Source organism: Hyperolius riggenbachi, chromosome 8, assembly GCF_040937935.1.
Source record: "Hyperolius riggenbachi isolate aHypRig1 chromosome 8, aHypRig1.pri, whole genome shotgun sequence".
In the NCBI taxonomy this organism is placed as follows: domain Eukaryota; kingdom Metazoa; phylum Chordata; class Amphibia; order Anura; family Hyperoliidae; genus Hyperolius; species Hyperolius riggenbachi.
The window spans coordinates 260,558,163-260,584,558 of record NC_090653.1 but is presented as its reverse complement, the minus strand read 5'-3'; the positions used below and the strand labels follow the sequence as shown (position 1 = coordinate 260,584,558).

Sequence of the window (26,396 nt, the reverse complement as noted above, 5' to 3'; positions counted from 1 at the left end):
GTACCGCTAATGGTGCAGAAAAATAACAAATGATCGTTCAATCGATACTCCAAATTTTGAAACGATTCTATTTAATCTGAGGCCCGAACGATCATTTCGATCCATTGCAGCAATCAGTCAATGATTTGGGAGATTGTACCATTAATGGGCATTTTAATCAGTGGCGTAGCTAAGGAGCTTTGGGCCCTAGTGCAGGTTTTACATTAGGGACCCGCCCCCCCCCAAAGCATTCTTTACATATCAATTAATATGGTGCACAAAAACCTGCCAAGGACATCCACAGTGTGTGCAAGAAGGGTATAGGAAACAGTTTGTTAATGATTACTACTATATAACCCCACTGGCGGTATGATTATTTCCGGATTTTAGGGTTTAAAAGCGGTGCATTTTTTTTGCCCACTTTAAGACCCTAAAACCGCGAAATAATCATGCTGCTAGGAAGATCTGCAGCGGCCCAGCACTTGCCTTCCTAGGATCCAGCGCTGCAGTTCTCCCTCCATCCTCCGGGTGGCGCTGTAACCCTACAGTGAGATTGCTGGCTGTCGTCATGATGACAGATGGCAATCTCACCAGGGGGGGTGCAGTGCCCTCGGAGGAAAGGAAGAAGAATGTCTGCCAGCGTCTGGATCCCTGGGGAGGTGAGTGAAAACGCCTGCTGCGCGCCATTGCTCTGCATAGACCAGTGATGCTCAAATCCAAACTTTGGGTGAATCCGGATAGTTGTTATCCGAATTTCACCCAAATACCTGTGGGCGGGTGGCGTCAAGCTTACCTGTCTGACGTCCTCTAAGTCCGTCCCTCGGCTTCTCCCACGATGCGGTACAAGCGGCGGTCATGTGATTACAAACACTTCCTCCTTCTGGGTTGAAGAAGGAAGTGTTTGTAATCACATGACCTCCACGTGGAACGCATCGTAGAAGGCGCAGAGGGACGGATGAAGAAGACGTCAGAGAGGTAAGATTAACCCCCCGCGCCCAGGTTTATTGGGTGATATCCGGATAGCAACTATCCGGATTCACCCAAAGTTCGGATTTGAGCATTACTGGCATAGACTTCGTGGTGTTCACCACAAGTCTGGCTCGGGGTTACCGCTCTGAGCTGCAGATTTCCAACCTGGAGCCTGGATCGGGGTTACTGCCAGGGAGGTTAAAGCATCTATAGAAGTGATCATTACCAGCACAGGACCAAGTAAGAGTTAATACTGTCATTGAGGGAGGGCCCCTCTGGTCCATTGTGGTTGCAATTTTAATATGGACTCCTACTCAATAAAAAAAAATAGAAGGAAAAGAAAACCAAGGATGCCTTCAAATTTTAAGAAATGGGTTTTATTGAGAAAAGATGGTAACTCAAGAAGTGTTGGTCCTGGAATAAAACAAATGCTCTTTCTAAAACAGTCACAAAAGTGGGGTTTGTGGAAATACTGAAATTACCCAATGAAACGGAGAAAACATCCAACACAAGTCAATTACGATCCTCGTCTGTGAAAGGAAAACTTCTCTGATGCCCATAGCGACCACATTACAGACTGGCGTCCATGGGCAACCAAAGCAATTCTCCCTCAAGGTAGTTCTACAAAACAAAAATGGCTGCCTCTATAGTGTGTATTTACAACAGGTGCACTTTAAAACGGAGACCGCTAGAGCCTCAGTCATGCCTGGACATCTTTAGGTACACTTCTATCACACCAACCTCTCTAACACCAACTAGGGGACTACATCTTCTAATGCCAACAATACTGCAACAGCTCGTTAATACAATACCTTCTCTCATGGTATTTCAGGAAGCTTCTATAAAGCTGCAATTTCATGTAAAATATGGAATCTGCCATTGCTGATCTCCTCCTGAAGAAGAAATTCTCGTTTCCTCGCTTTACTACTTTGTGGGATTGATATACAGAGGTGGTCTAAGGTTACAGAACAGCAGGGAAAGGTACTGATTCAGTAAACCAGGCCTGTGCTTCTCAAAACACAAAACGGAGCACGGCAAGTTCTGAAAACAATCATTTTTATTACTGTAAATTATAAGTACTACCTTTGTAACTGTACACCTATCTGTAATCTTTAAAGAGACTCCGAGCACCTCTCATGGGCATGCCTTTAAGACTCCGACCAGCACTGCAAAGTACTTAAAGATGCATACCTTTCTGTAGCTTGTGCTCTCCTCTTTCATTTGATGCCTGATCGTCGTTCTACACCAAATAGTTTTTTTTCGAATTTAATTTAAATATCGCGGCTGCCATCTTGGCTATGTTATAACTTCCGGGTCACCCCTGTCTTCTCTATTAGAGAAGTGCATGGCTGAATGAAGCAGGAAGAGGAAGTGACACGCATGGCCTTTGCAAGAGGCTCCTCCCTAGGGGTCATAGCACGACTTTGTTGGAAGTCGTCTGGCATAAAGCCATGCCCATGAGAGGTGCGCGGAGTCCCTTTAACCTCCTTGGCGGTAACCCCATGTGTGACACAGGGTAAGCCGCCGGAGGGTGCCGCTCAGGCCCTGCTGGGCCGATTTACATAATTTTTTTTCTCAAACACGCAGCTAGCACTTTGCTGGCTGCGTGTTTGGTCTGATCGCCGCCAATGCGCCGCTACCCGCCACGGTTACAGGCCCCCCCCCCCCCCCCCTGCATACCCCATGGCGACGAGGGAAGCCCTCAAGGAAATCCCGTTCAGAACGGGATTTCCTTATGGGCAAGCGGCGCCGGCGGCGATCGGAGGGGACGGGCGGACGCCGCGGGGAGGGGGGGAAACATGTAGCTAGCGCTAGGCTAGCTACATGCTAAAAAAAAAAAAAGGTGAAAAAAACCCTGTTGCGTCTGCGCAGCCGTGGGAATTATACCGCCAGGGGGGTTAATGGAGGGTTGTAACATCCTAAAATTAAAAAAAAGATTTTTTTTTTACACTTTTTATTCTAAAGCAGATCTATATATGTCCCAGTTTTATGTTTACCTGGTCTGGGTGCCTTTGCCTAATTGCAGGAACTGTGCACTGCCACTGGAAGATTTATCACAGAATGCAAATAACAGAAGGTCTCCTATTTTGGATAAGATAAGGACAGCATGACCAGAAGGTAATTGAATCCCCCTCCCTCTGAAGGGTTTAAACAGTGATGTAAGCCTGTTATCTAGGTGATGTTTGCTGTGGGAGGGACATGTGCATGACTGGCTCCGGCTACTGCAAGCGCAGCCATCCTCGCGCAGGCACAGTACAGCCACACTTGTTCCTGAAGAGGAACGAAGCACTGATCTTCAATCTGAACAGCCCCAGTCAAAACTCTTTAGGGGGTCTGTGCTTGGCAACGGGGGACCATAGGGCGGCCAGGGGAGCCTCATTAGGATTATTCTTAACCTGAGGTTCGCATTATTTTAACAAATCACGGGTACATCATTCTTCACTATCAACAACAGTGAACCTCGTCCCTTCCTTTCACTCCCTGATCTCTACAACCCTTGATGACTTCCATAAGACACATGGTATCCGCAGTGACCCAACCCACACCAATGGGGGCCTTGGCCAGATATAATTCACACTGTACACACGCCTCCCTAGTGACAGAGTCTAGCCATTGGATGTCGGTCACTGGAGAGGTGTGGCTGCAGAGTGGTAACAGCTAGCCACCAGCCCCACTCATGATGTGGACAGCATCACTGCAGCATCACCAGCCGACCGGCGGGCAGGAAATGGGAGAGTAAAGAGGTTTCAGTATGTTGCTGGCAATTAGAAGCAGGCCAACAGTGACAAACTGCAAGCGTCATTTTTGGATTTTTGTTTTGGAGGATTTTAAAGCAAACCTGTACGTTTTTTGGGGATTAAAAAAAAAATTCGATTATTACCTTGGTAGAGGGAAGTCTCAGGATCCTCCCACCCCACCAGGCTGTTCTAGTGCTGAGACCCCAAAGCTCGCAGCCATAACCCCTAATGAGAACAAGAGCGAGGCCACGCTGAACAGGCCGGCTTGTGCCTGCGCAGTAGCAGGGAGCCGCCACTTGGGCTTGGCTGAAAAAAGCAGAGGCCATTCGGCTCTGTGCTACAGTGCGGGCACGAGCTGCGTGCGCCTGCGCAATGCGACCGTACTTCATCAACAAATCCTTGTCGACAGGCTTCGGGGAATCCCAGCGCTGCAACGGTGAGGTGGAGGGAGACTGAAGAAGCCTCTGGGTTATCCAGAGGCTTCTCTTTACTGAGGCAGGTACCATTTTTTCCCCCAATAAAAGGTAAGTACAGCTAAGTCCCTGTTATCCAGAACGCTCAGCTAACTGGCATGCCTGAGTAGGATAACAGAGCTCAGCATTTGTTTTGTTTTTTTGAGCAGCAGGAATTACTCACGGACATCCATGCGCCATCTTCTATGCATTCTGCAGCTCTCAAAAGCTTTCCGATGTCTATGCACGGTTCCTGGTGTGTCACGTGACCTGATGCAGGTCAGGTGACACGCCAGGAGTCGTACACTGAGGACACTGGAAAGACCCTAGGAGCTGGAGAATGTGTAGAAAACGGCACCTGGATGTTGGTGAGTAATTCCTGTTTGGGGGGGGGGGGGGGTGAGTGGGGAGAAGGGGAAGATTTAATGCCGGTCCAAGCAACCAGCGAAAACCTGTAACTGGCATCAGGCAATTCCTGCTGTACCCAATTTTAATACATATACACTTTGAATGCACCTTTGTTTTACTTTTTTAAATACCAAGGGCTTTAAGGACACAAGCTATGTCAAAAAAAAAAAAAAAAAAAACCTTAGTAATGACAGCAAAATAGCAATTAGGTCATTGTGGCACTTGGACTTGGGAAAATTCCAAACTACTACAGTCGCACAGCTGATAACTCAGTGACCTTTTAGCAATCTTCTCCATGGTCAAATGTGGCCTGGGTAAGGCTCGGTCCAAACTACATATGGTTGCAGAACGCAATCTGTGGTCCGGGCTCCCGTTTTTTAAACCGTGCCCCCAGCTCGGTCCGTGGGTGGGGGGCTGCCATGCTGGAGGGGGTAGCAGCCAAAAAGGGGGGCAGTGGGCACAGCGGCTGGGGGGGGGGGGGGGGGGCGGACCCCCCTCCCTCACCCTCCCCTAGTTTCTTTTAAAATCAACCCAGTAGCGACCGGGGAACTCACTTCCTTGTTCTACTGCTCGCCGCATCACTTTCTGCAATAACACCCACTGATACCCACTGAAGTACAGAAGGCGGCATTGCAAGGAGAGACACGGCGAGTGGTGGAATGCAAGGGAGCGAGTTCCCTGCTCACCGCTAGATTGATGTTAAAAGAAACTAGCTGGAGGGGGAGTGGTGAAAGGTGGATCCAGGTGAGGGAGGGGGGTCCGACCCCCCCTCCCAGCCGCTGTGCCCGCTGCCCCCCTTCCAGGCTGCTACCCCCTCCAGCATGGCAGCTCCCCACCCACCCACAGACTGGGCTGGGACACTGGAAACATCCATTTCTGTGTCCAAAGCTGTCTGTGTAGAGGAAGATCCGTTTTTGCATTAGGTTTCACTACCCCTGCGTGTATCCAGGGTCCGTGAAAAACCTGCAAATCTGGACCCTCCGTTCAGTTTTTCAAGCCGGATCCCCCGGATCGCTCACGGATCCGTTTTTAAATTGTGTGAAGACAGCCGCTATTTTTAACATTGGTATCCGTGGCTCCGGTTTTGGTCCGGGCTAAAAAACGGAGCCACCGGTACATTTTTAAAACAATTGTGAACCGAGCCTAAGCAATGCAGATTGTTGCCATCTATTAACAGTCACTTTTTTCAAATAAATCTGTGACAGGTTTATTGTATCACTTAAAGAGGAAATGTAAGCAGTGCATGCATATTATAAGTTTCTTCTTTGGGCATGTCACACAACTGGATCATAAACGTACCATAAGGTTCTGATCCAGTTCTATATCATGCCTGGAGAAGAAACTTAAAAGTTTTGAAGGAAAACTCGTACTACAGATTTACATTACTATGTCATGCTCCCAACCATTTGCAGGAAGTGGGCTACAGATGTTTGCTCCTCCCACAGGATGTGACATACGTGCACAGGAGTGTCCAGACTCCGAACAGGACAGCCAACGTACATTCGCTAGTGGATGGTGTCTCCCACCATCCACTAGCGAATGTACGTTGGCTGTTGGAATTGTGTTGCAGAAAAATCACTTGGTTCTGCCTCACCCAAATGTATTTATCATAATAGTATCCATTGCCTCTCCGGCAATGGATACTATTATGATAAATACATTTGGGTGAGGCTGAACCAAGTGATTTTTCCGCAACACAATTCCTGCAATTAAGTGTGCTGCATTTATTTAAAGGGAAAATGCCTCGTGCTGCATGCAACTGCAATCACGCAGCCATTAGTTTACACACCTCTCAGCAGCACTCACTGTGATCTTATAAGTCAGGATGGCAATCCTAACCACCTAACAGACAATTTAAGAAAAGAAAAAGTCCAGGCCAGGCTTTCTGAATCACTTAAGCTGCTCTCTCTGGGGGAGACCTCAGTAGAACGAGCGCAAAGTAATGCAGCCAGGAAAATCACATCTTCTCTAAGGATGTCAGCAATGGCCGCATTCATGTTTCTATCATGACAGGTGTACTTGATAAAGATGAACTGAAAGTATAAGCAGATGCTGAAAATAATGTAAGAAACATCACATTGAATCTTTCTAATGGCTGCTATTAGTTCTACAGAACTGCCGGGGCACTGTTTGTAAGCCTTAAAAGGACATATGGAGGCTGCCATATTTATTTCCCCATATGCTCTACCTTGGGCTCCCTGTAAGTAGATGTGAATGTTATTGAAGTGGACCAAGTGTACTCAAAAAGTAAAATGGTGGCAGGTTTGTAGGCCATGTGGCATTACCTCAATCAATGCACCAACAATGCAGCAAACGTGGACTTTACAGAACCCCAACTGTGATCTGTTGGTCTTCCCTTACAATCTCCAGCCTCTGCGCTGGTTCAGAGATGATGACTGATGTGCAGGGGCGAGGAGGAGGGGCATGGCTGTCAGTCCAGCCCTTTTGAACACCTCCTTCCTCTGCACTGGTTGACATACAATGAAGAGGGCGGGGCACAAGGGGAAGCAGCATGGCTGGACTTCCACAATAGGAAATCCAGAGCATATTGGGACATTTCTAGGCTAGTAGAACTCCACTTTGTTACACTATTAAAGTTAAAGGGGAAAGACAAGGTAGGCAACCTTATCTTTACGTTTCTTTTTGTGGAAGCACTTCAGGTCTACCGGCCACAGAATTATATAAATTCACAGCCGGATGTTATTGTTAATAATAAACCACAACTCAAAATGCTCATTAGTAACAGAGACACAAGAAGATGAAATCTGGAGAAAATCTAAGCCAAATGTAAAGGACACCAGAGGTGAAAATAAACTAAGGAAATAAACAATTGTATCTATCCACCTTCTCCTAAAAATTACTTTTTAAGATATTCCACGGTTTTATTTGATATTTAAATCTACTTTTAACGTTTTTACAGTTTTATTGTTTTTGCTCAATGACACATTCATTGAAGTATGCCAGAGCTAAAATCTATGAACTATTGACCTTTTTATCTCTTTCCTGCTCTCAGAGGCCATTTTCTTTTAGGAAAGGGTTTTATAGGTGTCATTTCTTATCAGCAAGGGTCATGCTGTAGTCTGACCCAGTCCTGTGACAGGAACTGCCACTTACATACCTGATGTTTAACTCTTTCACGAAAAAAAAGGAACAGAGCATAGTTATTTGTGTGCTTGGCGCTGTGTCTATCTTATCATGTCACATGTCACCTCGGGTATCCTTTAAACGGATTGCTAGAGCTTCCCTTTTCGTGGCGAGGACCAACAGAAAGATCTGGGAATGTGGAAGTGGTGGAGGCCGTGCCAACTCTTACAAGGAAAGTTGTAATTCCATCCTTGATGAACTGATACCAACTTTTTTTTTTTTTGGGGGGGGGGGGGGGGGAATGCGAGCATGGCTCTTTATATTTTCTAACAATTATTTGTGAGGTCCCATTAAAAACTAAAGCTATGTACACACATGGGATGACCGTCATCCGAAACGACCAACAATGACCGTTTCAGAGGACCGTTCTGTGTGTATGGCAGACGCCGCTCGATCCTGCTCGGGGGTCAGACTTCTGATACCTGAGCAGGACCAATAACAATGTCCTTTCTGCTCCCCCTACCTACTGAAATTTGCACCGTTATGCGTCGATCGCCGTCACTCCGCCCCCCCCCTCCCCAACAACAGAACACATTGATTTCCCAAAGGCTAGCAATGCGTCTGTACAGCATCGCCACACTGCCAATGTCTGCTGCATCATGGGAGCAGAACGGTTGTTACCTTTCTAGTGCTACCTTTCTACCTTTCTAGGGCTGGGGAATGATGTATTACACAAGAGAAGATTCATGGCCTGTATGTTCTTTCCAATAACAGTCACCTGAAAGGATCATTTCTTCTCTATGGAGAGGAGGTGGGAGGGCTAGCAGAAGGGAGCTACCGGTGCTTATTGTGGTGTAGAACAATAGCACTTGGATATAACATTTTCCAGCAAGCGAGATCAGTAACTAAATGTCGGATTAGTTTGGGAGACATCCGAACACACTCAGAAACGATACCTGATCCTTTCAGGTGAATAAGGAAATAGAGTATGGGCCCTTACTCCCTTTCTTCAGCTTGGGTGGGCTGTTGTTTAACCCTTTAGCAGCCAATTTATTTTAGCACTTTTTTAAAAATGTCTTATTTGTTACATTTCTTTTCTTCTAATTCGTACTGCTGTAATGTGTATTTATGGCCACTTGTCACTAGGGGGCAGTTTGAGACAATAATATTGAACTTCTGCTTTCAGTTTCTCGATTTTTCTGCTAGTAGAGAGAGATCAAAGCATTCTAAGAATTTACAGCACAACAAGTTCAGCAGACTGAGGTCAAATGCAGCGCTCTCATCTTAAACGAGATAACTCTGTTGAAGCTGCTAATAGGGTTAACATAAGTCCAGCTTTAGTATTGTGACTTACAAAAAATTCCACCTCATAAACTCCAACTATCCAATCACTGATCACCGATAGTCAGATCAATAAAGATAATTTCTGATTGACAGCTATAGGTTACCATTGTTAGCTTGATGAGCCTAGCCCTAATGTTTACATCATATCCTAAATGGTTACTGCAATGTCAAGACAGGGGTGTAATGAAACTCTCTGCTGCCCATCACGTTTTCCAACATTTTCCTGCCGCGCGTGTGCACTTCTGCCATGACCCAAACGCGCAGACGCCCGTTCAGTCTTTTGTCTTCCCTCATCTACCCCCTACTCATCTGAAGTGCACATGCCTCATTGTCTGCTTCCTCTGTATCACTGCCCACACTTTTTGAACCGCACGCCGCTGTCCTCATCGCCTCTGTCTCTGCACCACGTCTGCACACATCAAAACTGTACATCAGCCATATTACAACGCCACAAAGTGAACAGCCAAAATAGTGCAATGCTAACATACTGCAATGGCACATTCACGTAGGTGCAGTAACTGTGCAGTGCAAAAAATATTTTCTGGCTGAATTAACGATTGACGTGTGCGTGCAGAGTACAGACTTGTAGTAGGATTTGTAGTAGTGTTGCACAAAGTGACAGGAAGAAGCAGCACATGCTCACACGGATTACAGATGCCATTTTCACATTTATCACGTGGTGCTACTCAATTATGTACGACAGGAGAGATTTTCATTGCAATATCAAAATACAAAAACTACAGTAATCTTTGGGGAGAACGGGTGGTACTCACCCCTCCGATCGGTTGAATACTGCTAAGGGGGGGATGGTGACAGTGCTGGAACGAGGAGACCACGAGAGGACGGGGAAGGCTCTATAGGGCCCAGAGCCTTCCGTCATAGGGAAGTATCTTATGTCTAAAGCTGTCTTAATGCTGCAGGACTGGGGAGTTATCGGTTAATAACCCTGCAGGTTAAACTTTACCCGAAATGCTACTTTAAATTTTATCTGTTTTTTTCCCTAAAAAGTAGCCAGGCTTACAACTGGCTATCTTGGTATTTGTAGTGCGCTTCATTGCAGATCCTTTAGTATAGTAGCCTGCCTGATACAGTAGTTCTAAATAAGACTAAAAAAATGTCCACTGTCTACTCTGATGCAGTAATGAGCTTAAAAGAATTTGTCTTTTAAAAATGGATGGTGAGAAACCAAAGCCCCACCCTTTCTGTAAATGGTATAAAATTTACAAACTGGGGGAAAGAATAAAAAATAAAATAAAAATAAAAAACACTTAAGAATGAATCAGTCTTTTTTTTTTTTATATAGGGGAGGTTTAGAGGAAACGCTATAAAAAGAATCGAGAATGATCTCCTTTATAATATACAAATCTCTCTCACTCTCCCTCCGCAGGGGTAAAAATCAAGCTCCTCCCACTCAGCGTTCGGTATGGGTGCGCAGGTCTGTGGTCACCGGGTCGTGCTGGATTGTTTGGTGTAACATGAGAGCCAGGAGTCCGGCACGGTTGGTCATGGCCATTCGCACGTTCCGCTCCTGTTCAAAAAGCTCGTCCAGCTTGTACCACTGAAAGAGAAAAGAAAGACGTGAGTACACCAAGTAAGGTTTGCTCAAAATTATTCAGTAGTGGTGCATTGTGGGTAACCACAAATGTTCACTTATAGCTGAATTATTGCAAATTTCCTTCTGTTTTAGGAAGACAAATTTCACCCAGCATTGCTTATCAGTCAAAGGGCTTTTCGGTCTCTTTTATCCCCCTATACATTCCTAGTGGTTTGGGTCACCGCGAGCTGCTTGGTTACTCTGTTGTACTGGTCCAAGCCCTATCCCATCAGTGTTGCCAACTTAGCGACTTTGTCGCTATATTTAGCGACTTTTCAAATCCCTCTAGCGTCAATTTTTTTAAAAAGCGACTAGCGACAAATCTGGCGACTTTTTCTTGTGTTACGGACTCTGATGTGTCTGTACTGACTGCCGCTGCCGGACCCTCCTCCGTCCCAAAGCACTCACGGACAGGCCCGTCCTCTAGCAGGAGTCCGTCCCTCCCCAGCTGCAGTTACAACAGGAGAAGAATAAACTCAATGTTATGAGATAAAAGTCGAAATCTTACAAATGGGTTTGTCAGATACAAATACACAACTGTACCTCTCGGCCCCAGACCTTAACTCCCTCCTCACACGGGTTCCCGACTGCCTGTCCGCTATTTCCTCTTTCATGTCCTCTCGCTTCTTAAAACTTAATATGAATAAATCTGAACTAATAGTCTTTCCACCATCCCTGTCCACCTCTTTTCCTGATATTACAATAAATGTTAACAACACGTCTATAACATCAGTTCCCAAAGCACGGTGCTTGGGGGTAATATTTGATTCTTCTCTCTCATTTACTCCTCACATTAACTCCCTAACCAGCTCCTGCCATTTCCAACTGAAAAATATAGCACGTATCCGACCTTTTCTCTCCCATGACCAAAATGTTAGTACATGCTCTTATTATATCTCGATTGGACTATTGCAATATATTGCTTGGTGGACTTCCAACTAACCGGCTAGCACCACTCAATTCTGTACTGAACTCTGCTGCTCGACTCATTCATCTCTCCTCTCGCTCTTCCTCTGCTGACCCTCTCTGTCAAGCCCTTCACTGGCTACCAATTAATGAGAGGATTCAGTTCAAACTCTTAACCCTAACCTACAAAGCTCTCCACAATCTCTCTCCCCTGTACATCTCCTCACTAGTCTCCAGATACCAACCCAACCGCAATCTCAGATCTGCACACGAGCTTCTTCTATCCTCTTCTACAATTACCTCCTCACATTCACGTGTACAAGACTTCTCACGTGCCTCACCCTTCCTCTGGAATGCCCTTCCACAACACATCCGCCACTCTCCCACCTTTTGAAATCTTTAAATGCTCCCTCAAAACCCACCTTTTCCGACAAGCATATTCTCTAGCTTAGGCCATGCACCCACTAAATAACCTAATTACGCACTGCCTGTACATATACTGTATACATCCCCACCTCTTGTTTCCACCCCATTCCTTTAGATTGTAAGCTCGCAAGGGCAGGGCTCTCACCCTTTTGTGTCATGGAATGTTATTAATTTAATTGCTTGCACTCTGTTAGACATTTATACATTTTAGTCATCATGTTAAATCAAATTGTAATCAGCAGTGCTGTATTTTGTATCAGTGTTCATATTTGATGTATATCATTGTCTATATCATTATGTATCCCTTGTTTGTTTTCTTACATTGTACAGCGCCACAGAATATGTTGGCGCTTTATAAATAAATAATAATAATAATATTTCAAGCTTCAAATAAGTGTCACGTAACTTTATGAAAGCCATATGACAGAATTGTCTCTTACTTTCGGTTTCTGAATTTGCATAATGCACGCTGCACATGCAAGTTATTTGCAAATTACATGATGACGTCTAGCGTTCTAGCGACTTCTACGACAGCCAATAGCTACTTTCCTTACTGTCAAGTTGGCAACACTGTATCCCATACAGCCATATCAATCCCTGCCATGTAGTGATGAGGGCCATAAGCCCGAAACAGGCTGTCTGCATGTAGGGTTGGTGTGGCTGTGTAATATTTAAAACTATAGGCTTGCTATACACCAGCGTTTCTGGATGCTTGCCTGGCTTACAGTAACTGACAGCTGGGACCAGGGAGCTGGACGGGCGAGCGAGCGAGGTGGGCGGGTGCAGGTGGAGCGAGGTGGGCGGGTGCGGGCGAGCGAGCGGTTGCGTGCGCAGCATGCGCACTGGCGGCGGCGGACGTAGACCTAGAGCCCGTTTTTAAACGGGCTGGGTCTACTAGTAGTACATAACCAAAAAGTGTGAAACAACTGAAAATAGGTCATATTCTAGGTTCTTCAAAGTAGCCACCTTTTGCTTTGATTACTGCTTTGCACACTCTTGGCATTCTCTTGATGAGCTTCAAGAGGTAGTCACCTGAAATGGTTTTCACTTCACAGGTGTGCCCTGTCAGGTTTAAGAAGTGGGATTTCTTGCCTTATAAATGGGGTTGAGCCCATAAGTTGTGTTATGGAGAAGTCAGGTGGATACACAGCTGATAGTCCTACTGAATAGACTGTTAGAATTCGTATTATGGCAAGGAAATGAACAGCACTACCTAAAAACAGATAAGTGCCTACCTGCAAGAGAGTGCAAGCCCCACTTGTGGGATAAAATACACACCTAGCATACACATGATGGGAGGCCATTCGGAGGCAACCTGGTGATGCGCTGATCCACCTTTTGCGTAGAATTTGTATTATGACAAGAAAAAAGCAGCTAAGTAAAGAAAAACAAGTGGCTATGATGGTTTTTGAGACTGCACTCGGGGACACTTTCAAACACTACAAAGAAACTGGCTCACATGCGGACCACCCCAGGAAAGGAAGACCAAGAGTCACCTCTGCTGTGGAGGATAAATTCATCCGAGTCACCAGCCTCAGAAATCGCAGGTTAACAGCAGCTCAGATTAGAGACCAGGTCAATGCCACACAGAGTTCTAGCAGCAGACACATCTCTAGAACAACTGTTAATCTTTGCATCTCTGGGAACCCCTTCAAGACTGTTGGAAGACCATTTCAGGTGACTAACTCTTGAAGCTCATCAAGAGAATGCCAAGAGTGTGCAAAGCAGTAATCAAAGCAAAATGTGGCTACTTTGAAGAACCTGGAATATGACATATTTTCAGTTGTTTCACACTTTTTATATGAAAGTGCAGTAAACATCTCAGGATGTAACAGAAAATGTACCTTTTTCATAAAGAGTGTAAGCGTACAGTATTTTCAAAATCCTGATTAAGGTAAGAAAAGTTAAGCCGTAACTGTACCTATAAAACAACATGAGGCTTCTATATAAAAGAACGAATATGCTGAGAAGTCGAATGTAAAACCTTAAATCATCTGGAAAAGTGATCCACCAGTAAAGTGAAGAAAAGAGAAAGAAGGAAAAAAAATAATAATAAGAAGAAAATAAATAAGAAAAATAGAAAGAAAAAAGAAGAATGCAGAAGAGGAAAAAAGGAGCTAACAAAGAGAAGAGTTTCCTGGCCCAGCTACCCGGTACCAGAGAGACAATGATAATCGGAGGTAAGACTACTTCACTGATGTCTCCCAACCGACCCTGCTATAGAGGTAAGACTACTTCACTGATGTCTCTCAACCGACCCTGCTATAGAGGTAAGACTACTTCACTGATGTCTCTCAACCGACCCTGCTATAGAGGCAAGACTACTTCACTGATGGCTCTCAACTGACCCTGCTATAAAGGCAAGACTACTTCACTGATGTCTCTCAACTGACCCTGCTATAAAGGCAAGACTACTTCACTGATGTCTCTCAACTGACCCTGCTATAGAGGTAAGACTTCTTCACTGATGTCTCTCAACCGACCCTGCTATAGAGGCAAGACTACTTCACTGATGTCTCTCAACCGACCCTGCTATAGAGGCAAGACTACTTCACTGATGGCTCTCAACCGACCCTGCTATAGAGGCAAGACTACTTCACTGATGTCTCTCAACCGACCCTGCTATAGAGGTAAGACTACTTCACTGATGTCTCCCAACCGACCCTGCTATAGAGGCAAGACTACTTCACTGATGTCTCTCAACCGACCCTGCTATAGAGGCAAGACTACTTCACTGATGTCTCTCAACCGACCCTGCTATAGAGGTAAGACTACTTCACTGATGTCTCTCAACCGACCCTGCTATAGAGGTAAGACTACTTCACTGATGTCTCTCAACCGACCCTGCTATAGAGGTAAGACTACTTCACTGATGTCTCCCAGCCGACCCTGATATAGACGTAAGACTACTTCACTGATGTCTCTCAACCGACCCTGCTATAGAGGTAAGACTACTTCACTGATGTCTCCCAACCGACCCTGCTATAGAGGTAAGACTTCTTCACTGATGTCTCTCAACCGACCCTGCTATAGAGGTAAGACTTCTTCACTGATGTCTCTCAACCGACCCTGCTATAGAGGTAAGACTACTTCACTGATGTCTCTCAACCGACCCTGCTATAGAGGTAAGACTTCTTCACTGATGTCTCTCAACCGACCCTGCTATAGAGGCAAGACTACTTCACTGATGTCTCCCAACCGACCCTGCTATAGAGGTAAGACTTCTTCACTGATGTCTCTCAACCGACCCCGCTATAGAGGCAAGACTACTTCACTGATGTCTCCCAACTGACCCTGCTATAGAGGTAAGACTACTTCACTGATGTCTCCCAACCGACCCTGCTATAGAGATAAGACTACTTCACTGATGTCTCCCAACCGACACTGCTATAGAGGTAAGACTTCTTCACTGATGTCTCTCAACCGACCCTGCTATAGAGGCAAGACTACTTCACTGATGTCTCCCAACTGACCCTGCTATAGAGGTAAGACTACTTCACTGATGTCTCTCAAACAACCCTGCTATAGAGGTAAGACTACTTCACTGATGTCTCCCAACTGACCCTGCTATAGAGGTAAGACTTCTTCACTGATGTCTCTCAACCGACCCTGCTATAAAGGTAAGACTACTTCACTGATGTCTCCCAACCGTCCCTGCTATAGACGTAAGACTACTTCAATGATGTCTCTCAACCGACCCTGCTATAGAGGTAAGACTACTTCACTAATGTCTCCCAACCGACCCTGATATAGAGGACGGCCTCTATATTCCCACCTTTATTTTGGGTTGTGAATCTTAAAATTAGGAACCTAGTCGTATTGAAGTGTGATCTTATAACTGCATAGAATATGTAAGCTGTGAGACAAGTACTCTAGTATGACTGAGGAGGTATCTGTGAGGTCTTATTCAGTTGCAAATTAGGTTGATGCCTAGCCTGTGTTTCATTGTGGTAGGTGCCAGGGTCCTCTCCTCTTATGTTACTGCCATTAACCGGTAATTCTAACAGGGATTACTTTTTTCAGACCCTGATGTCACCCAGCCCCCAACAGCACATGGACATGTTAGCTGTATTTCCAATCTGTGGTGCTGAACTTACCACACGGACGCGCTCCAAATCCACCTCAGCGCGGCGCAGCTTCTCCCAACAGTAGTGCCGGTTACATTTCCTCTTCGGGACTCTGCAGAAATCACCCGTCAGCTCAAAGACGTCCTTTGTCATTGGACAGCCACAGACCTCATCTGCAGGAACCTGAGGCGGGACAAGCAACCATTACAGCGCAAAATCTTTTTGTTGTGCTTCTGACAGAACAATGGCAAATATTTCACAGAAATACAGGATGGCGATTAACCAAACCTGAAGTGTAAAATTCATTACACACTAGTCTGAGGTAGTCAGAAAATGAGTGATCCCCGACGGTTAGCGTCGAGTGAGCAACATTGGCGTATGTGAAAATTAACGATGGCACAAAAACAGGCTGCCAATCGGATAGTTATCAGAATGCTGCTGACTTTGAATGAGGGAGCCAAATTATCACCTGCCTAATTTGGCTTGCGGGCCAGAGTTTGACATGTATGCTCTATAAGATCTAGAGCAGGCACGGGCAAACTTGGGCCTCCAGCTGTTAAGGCACTGCAAGTCCCACAATGCATTGCAGTAGTCTGACAGTCACAGTCACGACTCATAAGGGCAAATGCATTGTGTGACTTGTAGTTCCGTAACAGCTGGAGGGCCGAGTTTGCCCATGCCTGATCTAGAGGCTCTCCTCTCCTGAGGCAAGTACCGAAAATGTTTGTTTGCAAACCTCACCGGTTTGCATTAAGCCGGGGCAGTAAAGTTTAACAGGTCAGATAAAACCTTACCTTGGGGTCCCGGGAATGCTCAGGGCACAGGACTTGCAGCCGCTTGCAGTAAGTTTTACTTTGGGGATTGTACACGTCACAAAACAGACGCGTAGCCCTGTGAGAAGATAGAAGATTTGTGAGGTCCGACAATCACAGAGATGACATTAAGAGCAAAATGGCTTAAAGTCAATTAGAATCGGTAAATCAGCCAGATACTTACCTAAGGAGAGGGAAGGCTCTGAGTCCTATAGAGCCTTCCCGCTCCTCTCCTGGTCCCCTCCGTTAAGTGCTGGTTCCTCCGTTTAAATGCCCCACTGCGGGGGACTTCGGAAGTCTTTGGGAGTGGTGTCCTCCTGAAGACGGGCGGCTCTGTATTGCGCATGCGAGAAAGCTTGCTCTTGCAGGGGCAATACAATTCGGCCCAAAAATGGGGGACTGCTGCGCTAACCAACGTGGTGCGCGCCGCGCCGAAAATGGGCGTGGTCATGACATTCTATGGGCGGAGCTAACCTAATGATGTAACAGCGAGGCATAAGAAAGCAGTGTTTACGCCGTGATGTGGTCAAACGAGGGTTCGCATCATGGGTGTGCAGAAACTGTGTGATGCTATTTAATAGTATACCGTAACCCCAAAGCAGCAAACATAGCCAACTATGACCATTAAATAATAAATGCAGTAACAGTTACCCCGGACACCACAAAATAAACGCAATGGGCAACATGTCAGCACAAAATAAACGTATTGCAGGCAACATGTCAGCACAAAATAAACGCATTGCAGGCAATATATCAGCACAAAATGAACGCAATGGGGGCAAACATGTCAGCACAAAATAAACGCATTGCGGGCAACATTTCAGCACAAAATGAACGCAATGGGGGCAAACATGTCAGCACAAAATAAACGCATTGCGGGCAAACATGTCAGTACAAAATAAACGCATTGCGGGCAAACATGTCAGTACAAAATAAACGCATTGCGGGCAAACATGTCAGTACAAAATAAACGCACTGCGGGCAAACATGTCAGTACAAAATAAACGCATTGAAGGGCAACATGTCAGCACAAAAACGCAATGGGGGCAAACATGTCAGTACAAAAACGCAATGGGGGCAAACATGTCAGCACAAATTAAACGCAATGGGGGCAAACATGTCAGCACAAATTAAACGCAATGGGGGCAAACATGTCAGCACAAATTAAACGCAATGGGGGAACATGTCAGCACAAATACGCAATGGGGGCAAACATGTCAGCACAAATACGCAATGGGGGCAAACATGTCAGTACAAAAACGCAATGGGGGCAAACATGTCAGCACAAATTAAACGCAATGGGGGCAAACATGTCAGCACAAATTAAACGCAATGGGGGCAAACATGTCAGCACAAATTAAACGCAATGGGGGCAAACATGTCAGCACAAATACGCAATGGGGGCAAACATGTCAGCACAAATACGCAATGGGGGCAAACATGTCAGCACAAATACGCAATGGGGGCAAACATGTCAGCACAAATACGCAATGGGGGCAAACATGTCAGCACAAATACGCAATGGGGGCAAACATGTCAGCACAAATACGCAATGGGGGCACATTTCACCTGGAAAAAAAAAAGCATGTACTCACCTGACATAAGACAGGTCCCCTCACGCAGCCGGCCTCTGGTGTGTGCAGCTCCTCCGGACGATCCTCCTTCAATCTCCCGCTCTCCTCTCACAGGCAGAGCGGGGCTACGGTAAGATGGCGTCCGGAGGCGGAGCCCTGTACTGGAGACACAGTCTCCAGTATAGGGCTCCGCCTCCGGACGCCATCTTCCCGTAGCCCCGCTCTGCCTGTGCCTGCCGGAGGACAATGCAGGCTGCTGGAGCGGGGCATGAACTAGCACAGCGTCTATGAGACGCTGCGGCTAGTTCATGTACGGTGACCAGAGTCCCGAGGCCGGGACGTCCCGCTGCTGAAAGCGGGACGTTTCCCGGGACCTCATGCATCCTGGGACAGCGCCCCCCGAAGGCGGGACGCGGCCCGGGTAAAGCGGGACGTATGGTCACCGTATTAGTGGGCATGGTCCTAGGTAGGAGAGTATGCTTGCCTGAGGAGGTGAGTATTCAGATTGCGCCTAAAATTAGTAAGCGTGGGTGAGTGGCGGATGTGTTGAGGGAGAGTGTTCCAGAGGAGGGGAGAGGATCGAGAGAAGTCTTGCAAGCGGGAGTGGGAAAAGGTAATCAGGGAAGAAGACAGAAGGATATCGTTAGCAGAGCAGAGATTGCGTGTAGGATGGTATCTGGAAATAAGTTGATTAAGATAGGTAGGAGCTATGTTGTGGAGAGCTTTGTAGGCGAGAGTTCTTCCATTTCACCAGTGCAAAGACTCAAGAATATGTGTCACACCTTCAATAAGTACTAAAGTATGTTATAATAAAATGGTGTGGCACTGAGTCAGTGCTCTGCTGATCAATTCACACTAAATAGATAAAGCTACCCTTACAAAATAAATCCATCTGGCATAGAAAGAGTAGAAATAGCAGAGTAGAAATAGGAGGAGACAGCGAGATGAAGTAGAATAACGTCAAAACAAACATACCCTTCAATCCTGGTTGGGTACATGGATCCAAAGGACGTCTGGCTTTCATACTATGGAAATAATAATAATAATAGTAACAATATTTCACAATAGGATACAGTAAGTAACCATAGTTATAGGGAACAACCCTAAAGACTATAAATCAATGTGTGACATAACCAGAAAACAATGCAGCTGGGGTTAGTGTTTTACTGAAATGATGTCTTAACCATAAAGGCTCGTACACACGTCGGATTTTTCTTAACGACCAGTCGTTTGGACGTCAAATCAGGCGTGTGTGCGGTCAATCGTTCAGCTGATAAGACTGGATTTCAACAATCTGCTAAGCGGATCGTTGAAATCCAGTCTTATCAGCTGAACAACAGACCGTACACACGCCCGATTTGACGTCCAAACAACCGGACGATCAAGCGTCCCAACGACCGGTCATTTGGAAATATCCGACGTGTGTATGTACCTTTAAACTGCCAGCTATATTTAACAAATGCTACCCGCCAGTGCCAGCTATGTTTGTATTGTGTTGCCCAAATGTAGATGTACCAAAGTCCAAATTAATCAGTAGATAAAAATGAAGAAACCGAGAGCCCAATATAGTGTAGTATGTTAAAAGCAAGTGGAAAATATGAATAGTGAGATATGAATACTCACAAACATAGGTTACCACATAGGCAACCACTGTATAGGCAGGTGAGGAGATTAGGCCTGTCCTCACTCAGGATTAAGATGTCGCTCTCTGTAGATCGTAAAGAAGAGGGTAGGTCGCCCCTCCACCAAGGGTGGACACTGTATCGTAGTAAGAGAACAGAGGCGCCAGCAGGATAAAAATTTTAAAAAGTTGCTAGGAGGCAGCGGTGGACTTACCTCCGGAAAGCAGACACGAAAAGACTGTCTGAATTTGTATAAACACATTTATTTAAAGGTACCCCACTGACGCGTTTCGCAGGCACAGCCCGCTTCATCAGGCAATAAAGTGAGGACAAATAGCGCTGAACGTGCTATTGGCAAAAATAACTTTTTTATCAACTTTTATCCTGATGGCACCTCTGTTCTCTTACTACAAATTAATCCGTAAGATTGTTACTGAGGTGCAAGTAAATGTAAGATGATTGAGAATTATACTAATTATTATTATACAGAATTAGACTAATTGTGATAAAAATCTATTGTAAAATGAACGAATTAAAAATTGCAGTAAAAGCATATCAAACTGCTTAAAGGGATACTGTAGGGGGGTCGGGGTAAAATGAGCTGAACTGACCCGGGGCTTCTAATGGTCCCCTGCAGACATCCTGTATTGGCGCAGCCACTCACCGATGCTCCGGCCCCGCCTCCAGTTCACTTCTGGAATTTCTGACTTTAAAGTCAGAAAACCACTACGCCTGCACGCCCGTGTCCTCGCTCCCGCTGATGTCACCAAGAGTGTACTGCGCAGACATAGACCATACTGGGCCTGCGCTGTGCGCTCTTGATGACCTCAGCGGGATCGAGGACACGGCAACGCAGGCGTAGTGGTTTTCAGACTTTAAAGGGCTGAAATTCCAGAAGTGAACTGGAGGCGGGGCCGGAGCATCGGTGAGTGGCTGCGCCAACACAGGATGTCTGCGGGGGACCGTTAGAAGCCCCGGGTAAGTTCAACTCATTTTCCCCTGACCCCCCTACAGTATCCCTTTAAGTTTTCAGTAACATTTGCATGTTTTGCACAGTTTGTATGTTCTCCCTGTGACTGCATGGGTTTCCTCCGGATACTCCGGTTTCCTCCCTCATCCCAAAAACACAAGTTCATAAGAAAAAAAATCGCAATCTTGCAACGGTTTTACTGCGATTTTAATTAAAGTCAGTGGAAGCGTTTTTTTTTTATGAAAATGACGTGCAAAACGCTCTCTGGTGTGCCAGGGCCCTAAAACATTACTCAAATTTATTTGTTTAGTTTGGAAAAATAGAAAATGTTGAGGTGATTTAATTAATGTGTAAAAAAAAAAAAAAGAGAGACATGAACTGTGCATGGAGGAAAGGAGATTTGATCACCTGTAAACCAATTTAGCAATCACCCACATCTCCTCAAATCGTGTGTTGTAGCTCCAACCCCACTGCACGTGCACCAGCACAATTCCACGGTGCAGCACAGTGCAGAAGGGGATCGAAGTGTCCTTGAAGGGTAAGGCCGTGCCGACCAGATTCAACAATTGCACCCCTAGTGACGGGCTCTTATGCGTCCATGTAATATCTAATTTACCTGGCACAGTACAAGAAGATGGGGCGGCGGCAAGTCAAAGTGTCGGACTTAGTCTGACACTGATCTACAGTGGCTAACACTGTGCCGAATTTTTATTAGGCAACAGCGCCCCTAGCGGCAGCCTTATTTTCCTATGTCCGATTATGTCCACCATTAGACCTTAGCACTTCACAATTCACTTCCAGCCTGCACTGCTGCAATATCTGCAGAACTGCTGTTAAGCACTTCCTAATCTGCAGCAGTTAAGGAATGGATTTGCACTTTTCTTAACTTTTAACTGTAGTGCAGTTCTAGAAATTCACACTAAACTGTCACTATTAAGTAGGATTTAAGAATCTTATTATTACCATGCAGAACAGTTCCCCTGCTGGTTAGAACGGCTTGAGAAGAAAAAACTGTCAGTAATGCTTTGATAAATCTGGCCCAGTGACTCTGGTACACACCACTACTGGTATCTGTAGGGCTGTCTGTATTTTGCCACTAAATAAACCACTTGTTGCCTTGGATGGTGCCTGCATTCTGCTTCTATGTACTACATATGTCATGCCTTCTTTCTACTCAAGAAATAACATATATATCCCTGCACATCACCTCTAGTTAGGACATTAAAATAAGTTATTAAGGAAAGGGAGGTGCTGAAGGGGGTGTGGCCAGAAAACAGCAAAAATCTATTAACCCTTCGGACTCTCGCATGCAAATGTTCAAACAAATGCATTCACAGATTCACTCATCCAGGCACCACTGTTATCCCTACAGCTAAGTTAAAAGCCGGGGTCTTAGTTCACAGAAGAATGCATTCTTATGCTTAGTCACCTATACTGCGCAGAAGTACCCAGGTAAACATAGGTGTCCTAACTCTGGCCCTGTAACATGCATAGTGCAGACATGCAAACATTCATTGCATCAAACCTTTCTAGGGATTAGGAGCACACATCCTGACGTCCTCTCCTGGGACAGATAGCGCATTTTACCAATCGCACAAGGGAGCGAACGTAATGTATTCATGCGCACCATGCGCAAACACCAGCTAAGTACACCAGCATAAGCTGTGTGCATGCTGACCAAAAAACACATACAGGGGAAGGAGGGAGTGCACTGAATTAAAACCCGTACTCAAAGCGGATCCGAGATGAAAAACTAACTATAACAAGTAACTTGTCTATATATCTTATCTAAAGTTTAGATAGCTTACACAGCAAATCTAGCTGCAAACAGCTTTAATAGAAAATTATTATTTCTTCCTGTGATACAATGAGGGCAGCCATGTTGTTTGTAAACATTACACAGAGGCAGGCTTATCTGCATCTTGAGTAAAAAAACCTAATCCCCCCTCCTCCTCTGAAATCTCTGGCTAGTAATACCTCCCCCCCCTCCTCCTGCCCAGACTGAGCTGCCATGAGCCCTTGCTACTGTCTTAAAGTGCCTTGGCTCTCTGAAAACCTGTGGGCGTGGCTTGTTTAGTTTATAGGGAATTAGAGTATTAAAACAAAAACAAAAAAAGTATTTGGCTTGAGGAATGCCCTATAAACAATAGGAAAGGAACACAATTATGCAATGAGTAAAAGTTCATCTCGGATCCACTTTAACACTCCTTCCCTTATGTATTGATACTTTTGGTTGAACCAAGGAGATACGTTTTACCCCTGTGGCTTTTTCCTCTAGATCAGGTTATAGAGAGAATCAAGGGATTGAATCGGATGGACTCATGAATGGGTGGCTGATCACTGAGAAATCCCCGTTTAGAATTAAAACAATTTCACCATTTTCATAGAACAGCTTTTGGGGTTCATCTTCTCTCACCTTTGCATAGCAGCGCTCCATATGCCTCAGGGCAACTTTGGGGTTGATTGGATGCCCACAAGACACACAAAAAATTTGCAGGTCGGTGTCATCACTGTCCCCGTCATAGGTCTGTGGAAGAAAAACAAACAAGGCTAATTATATTAGTCATCAATCCCATCTGTGCGGATTCTCCTGCTCGCAATGCTGCGTCACTAGCAAAGAAATCTGAAACCGCTGCTAATTTCCACCCGCAAGTGGCTCCGTGAAGATGTCCCCCCAATTGGCACAATTTAGTTAATGCAGCCTTGGACAAACTACAGCCCACTGGGCTAGAGGGCCGACTTCTGCTCCTCTGCTTCCTATCACAGTCCTTTGAAAAAGGACATACAAGAAAAGTTATTCACCCAATCGTGATTTCCATGGAGTGAGTAAACGCTGAACAACACAAAAGACAATGGACTCACATACTATAAGGTCTCTTTAATGTAACAAAGGTAAATAACAACAACTGACCCTCCAAATCCTCCCACCTATTAAAACCCTATACCCACGCTGGAATCTATAAGAAGCGCTCCTGGATACTACCATACACATTCATACCACATTCATCAACCATGGATTTGGCCAATCCGTATTGAATAGATGAATAGATGAAATGAGGCAATAATTTTGACTTCCAATCAAAAACAACAAGTCCACTTGTCTAAGAATTCACTCCGGAGTATATGCAATTCATGAACTATCATGCAGCATTACTACACAGTCCAAGGTTTAATCTTCAACAACTGCGTTAGCCTTCTGCATAGGCATAACCTTGAACAACTCCTTGTACGAAATTATAAGCAAAGTCCTTTCTCGAAACACCATGCCACCATTGTACACGCTGGCTCTCCACACAGCTGAATGGCTTCCAACATGTCTCCCTCTAGCATAAAGGTTTTATCTTCTCGCCGCCGGACTGATGGTGGACAAGGCTTCCTACTGCGGCGTCACGCAGTGTACAGGTACCTGTATAAGTGGTTACTTGCCGACTGACATTATGTCACGCATCCCCTGGTATGGACGTCGGAGCTGCTCCTCGTGTCCAGCGTATAGGCCACACCCACACACGACGTCCATACAAGGGGATGCGTGACATAATGTCAGTCGGCAAGTAACCACTTATAATAATTAAAATTATATACGCGCGCTCTCTGTCTCAAAAACATTGGCGTATACAGTCTCACACCAAGTGACCAATAAAGTCCTCAGACTGGTTCCTCAGATTCCACCGTACTCCAGAATATCTGGCTCCTTAGTCCAGGACAATCATCTCAGCATGTAAAAAAATAAAACAAAATTACATAGCATAATACGGCTTTCATCTAGTCACTTCTCCACCAGGAGAACTCTCCTCCGTGCGCCTTAAAGGATCACCTTCCAACCACCTGTGCCGGGACACAACCCCCCAATGTGCCCGCACTCACCCCAAATATCCTCAAATAACTCAGACTGAGTTTGCAGAGAGACAGTCAGGAGAGCCAAGAAGAGACAGAGTAGCAGGAGAGAGACCTGCAGATTATTATTGGAAACCTGGCCATTGACTGGAGTAGAGGGTTTTCCTGGTGCGTCAGGAGCATCCAATCCAGCCCTTTGCGCTGCCCGGGAGTGATTGGTCCGGGCTGCGCAGGGCTCTGGCGGGGGGGGGGGCTCTTCCGCCGCTGCGTGCGGCTGATCGCCGGGCGGCAGCGCCGATCAAGCTGTACGCGCGGCTAGCAAAGTGCTAGCTGCGCGTACAGCAGTTAACACATTGCAAATTGCCCCACCAGGGGCTGAGATATCCTCCGCGGCGGCTTACCCCGTGTCCAGCATGGGGTTACCGCTAAGGAGGTTAAGCAAAGTAGATGCAGCGGAAGCCATATCAGGGACATCTCACCTGTTCCATGGTGGTGTAAGGTCCCATCGTGCTGCCCGGAAGCTACGCAGCCCGTCCTCTCTCCATTCACTGTCCCTCTGGCGGCTTCTCATGCGTCACATATTGACGCAATCAGGTGAAGCCCACTAGTGGCAGTTCCTCCTGACTGCATCATTACGTGATGCATGAGAAGCTGCCGAGGGTGAATGGAGAGAGGACGGGCCGCGCAGCTCCCGGGCAGCACGCTGGGACCTTACACCACCGTGGAACAAGTGAGATGTCCCCTATCTGGCTTCCGCTGCGCCTACTCTGCTTAAGGAACGGCAACAGAAGGGGTAGTCCCCGGCTGCGTGACGTCATCGCGGAGGGCGTTCGTATCGGCGAGTCGTTCGTAAGTCGGGGACTACCTGTATATTGGAGTGCTTGCAATGCAAGGTCAAGATGCAGACTGCATAATAAACACAGAGCAGTGGGGTGAAGGGAATGTGATTGTATGGCTGACAATCTCGCTTTAAAGATCCACAATGGCCCCACCTCCTCGTCCTCTCGGATCTGCTGCTGCTTGGCCTTGCTGATTAAGGCCTCCAGTTCATGGAAGCGGCGCTCCATCTCTTGCAGTTTTGTGCGAGCTTGCTGCTGCTCCCTGCGGATCCGCTCCAGCAGCTTCTTCCCCTGCTCCTCCGCCACGCATGGACTCTGCTGCCACTGCTGGATGCGCTGCGGGAGGATCTCATAGATCCGGCTAGAGGGGAACATGAAGCAGAGAATGATTCAGCACACTTAGTGACAGCTGCTTTGAGAGCAATACCTTTATGGCGACGCTCTCCACCTGCTAAATACACATGACAATAAAGTGCCCCTGTAGAGAGAGGGATACAGAGGCTGCCAAATTTGTTCCATTTCAAACAAAGCCAGTTGCCTGGATGTCCTGCTGATCCACTGCCTTTAATACTTATAGCCACTGATCCAGAATGAGGATGTGGATCAGCTGCTCTGATCAAAGTCTGACCGCACTAACCGCATGCTTGTTTCCGGAGTGAGATTCAGACACTACTGCAGCCAAAGAGATCAGCAGGACTGTTGGAAAAATCTGGCAGCATCCATCTCTCTGTGATCATAAAGTTGCTTTAAAGGTGGTCACAGGTAGGGAACAACGCTT

At 46.1% G+C, this 26,396-nt stretch overlaps 1 protein-coding gene across 2 annotated transcripts in view; it reads right to left on the bottom strand.

The window, feature by feature from the left end:
• Positions 1-10,253: 10,253 nt before the first annotated feature.
• CXXC1 (CXXC finger protein 1) overlaps positions 10,254-26,396 on the bottom strand; it is a 68,720-nt gene continuing 52,577 nt past the window's right edge. For both annotated transcript variants that reach the window (XM_068248719.1, XM_068248720.1), the window contains exons 10-15: positions 25,772-25,979; positions 23,362-23,472; positions 19,329-19,378; positions 16,762-16,858; positions 15,998-16,150; positions 10,254-10,532 (exon numbers count right to left, since the gene is read on the bottom strand). In XM_068248719.1, the coding sequence (XP_068104820.1) occupies positions 10,386-10,532; positions 15,998-16,150; positions 16,762-16,858; positions 19,329-19,378; positions 23,362-23,472; positions 25,772-25,979 (766 nt within the window). In that variant the 3' untranslated portion in view covers positions 10,254-10,385. The remainder of the gene's footprint in view (positions 10,533-15,997; positions 16,151-16,761; positions 16,859-19,328; positions 19,379-23,361; positions 23,473-25,771; positions 25,980-26,396) is intronic.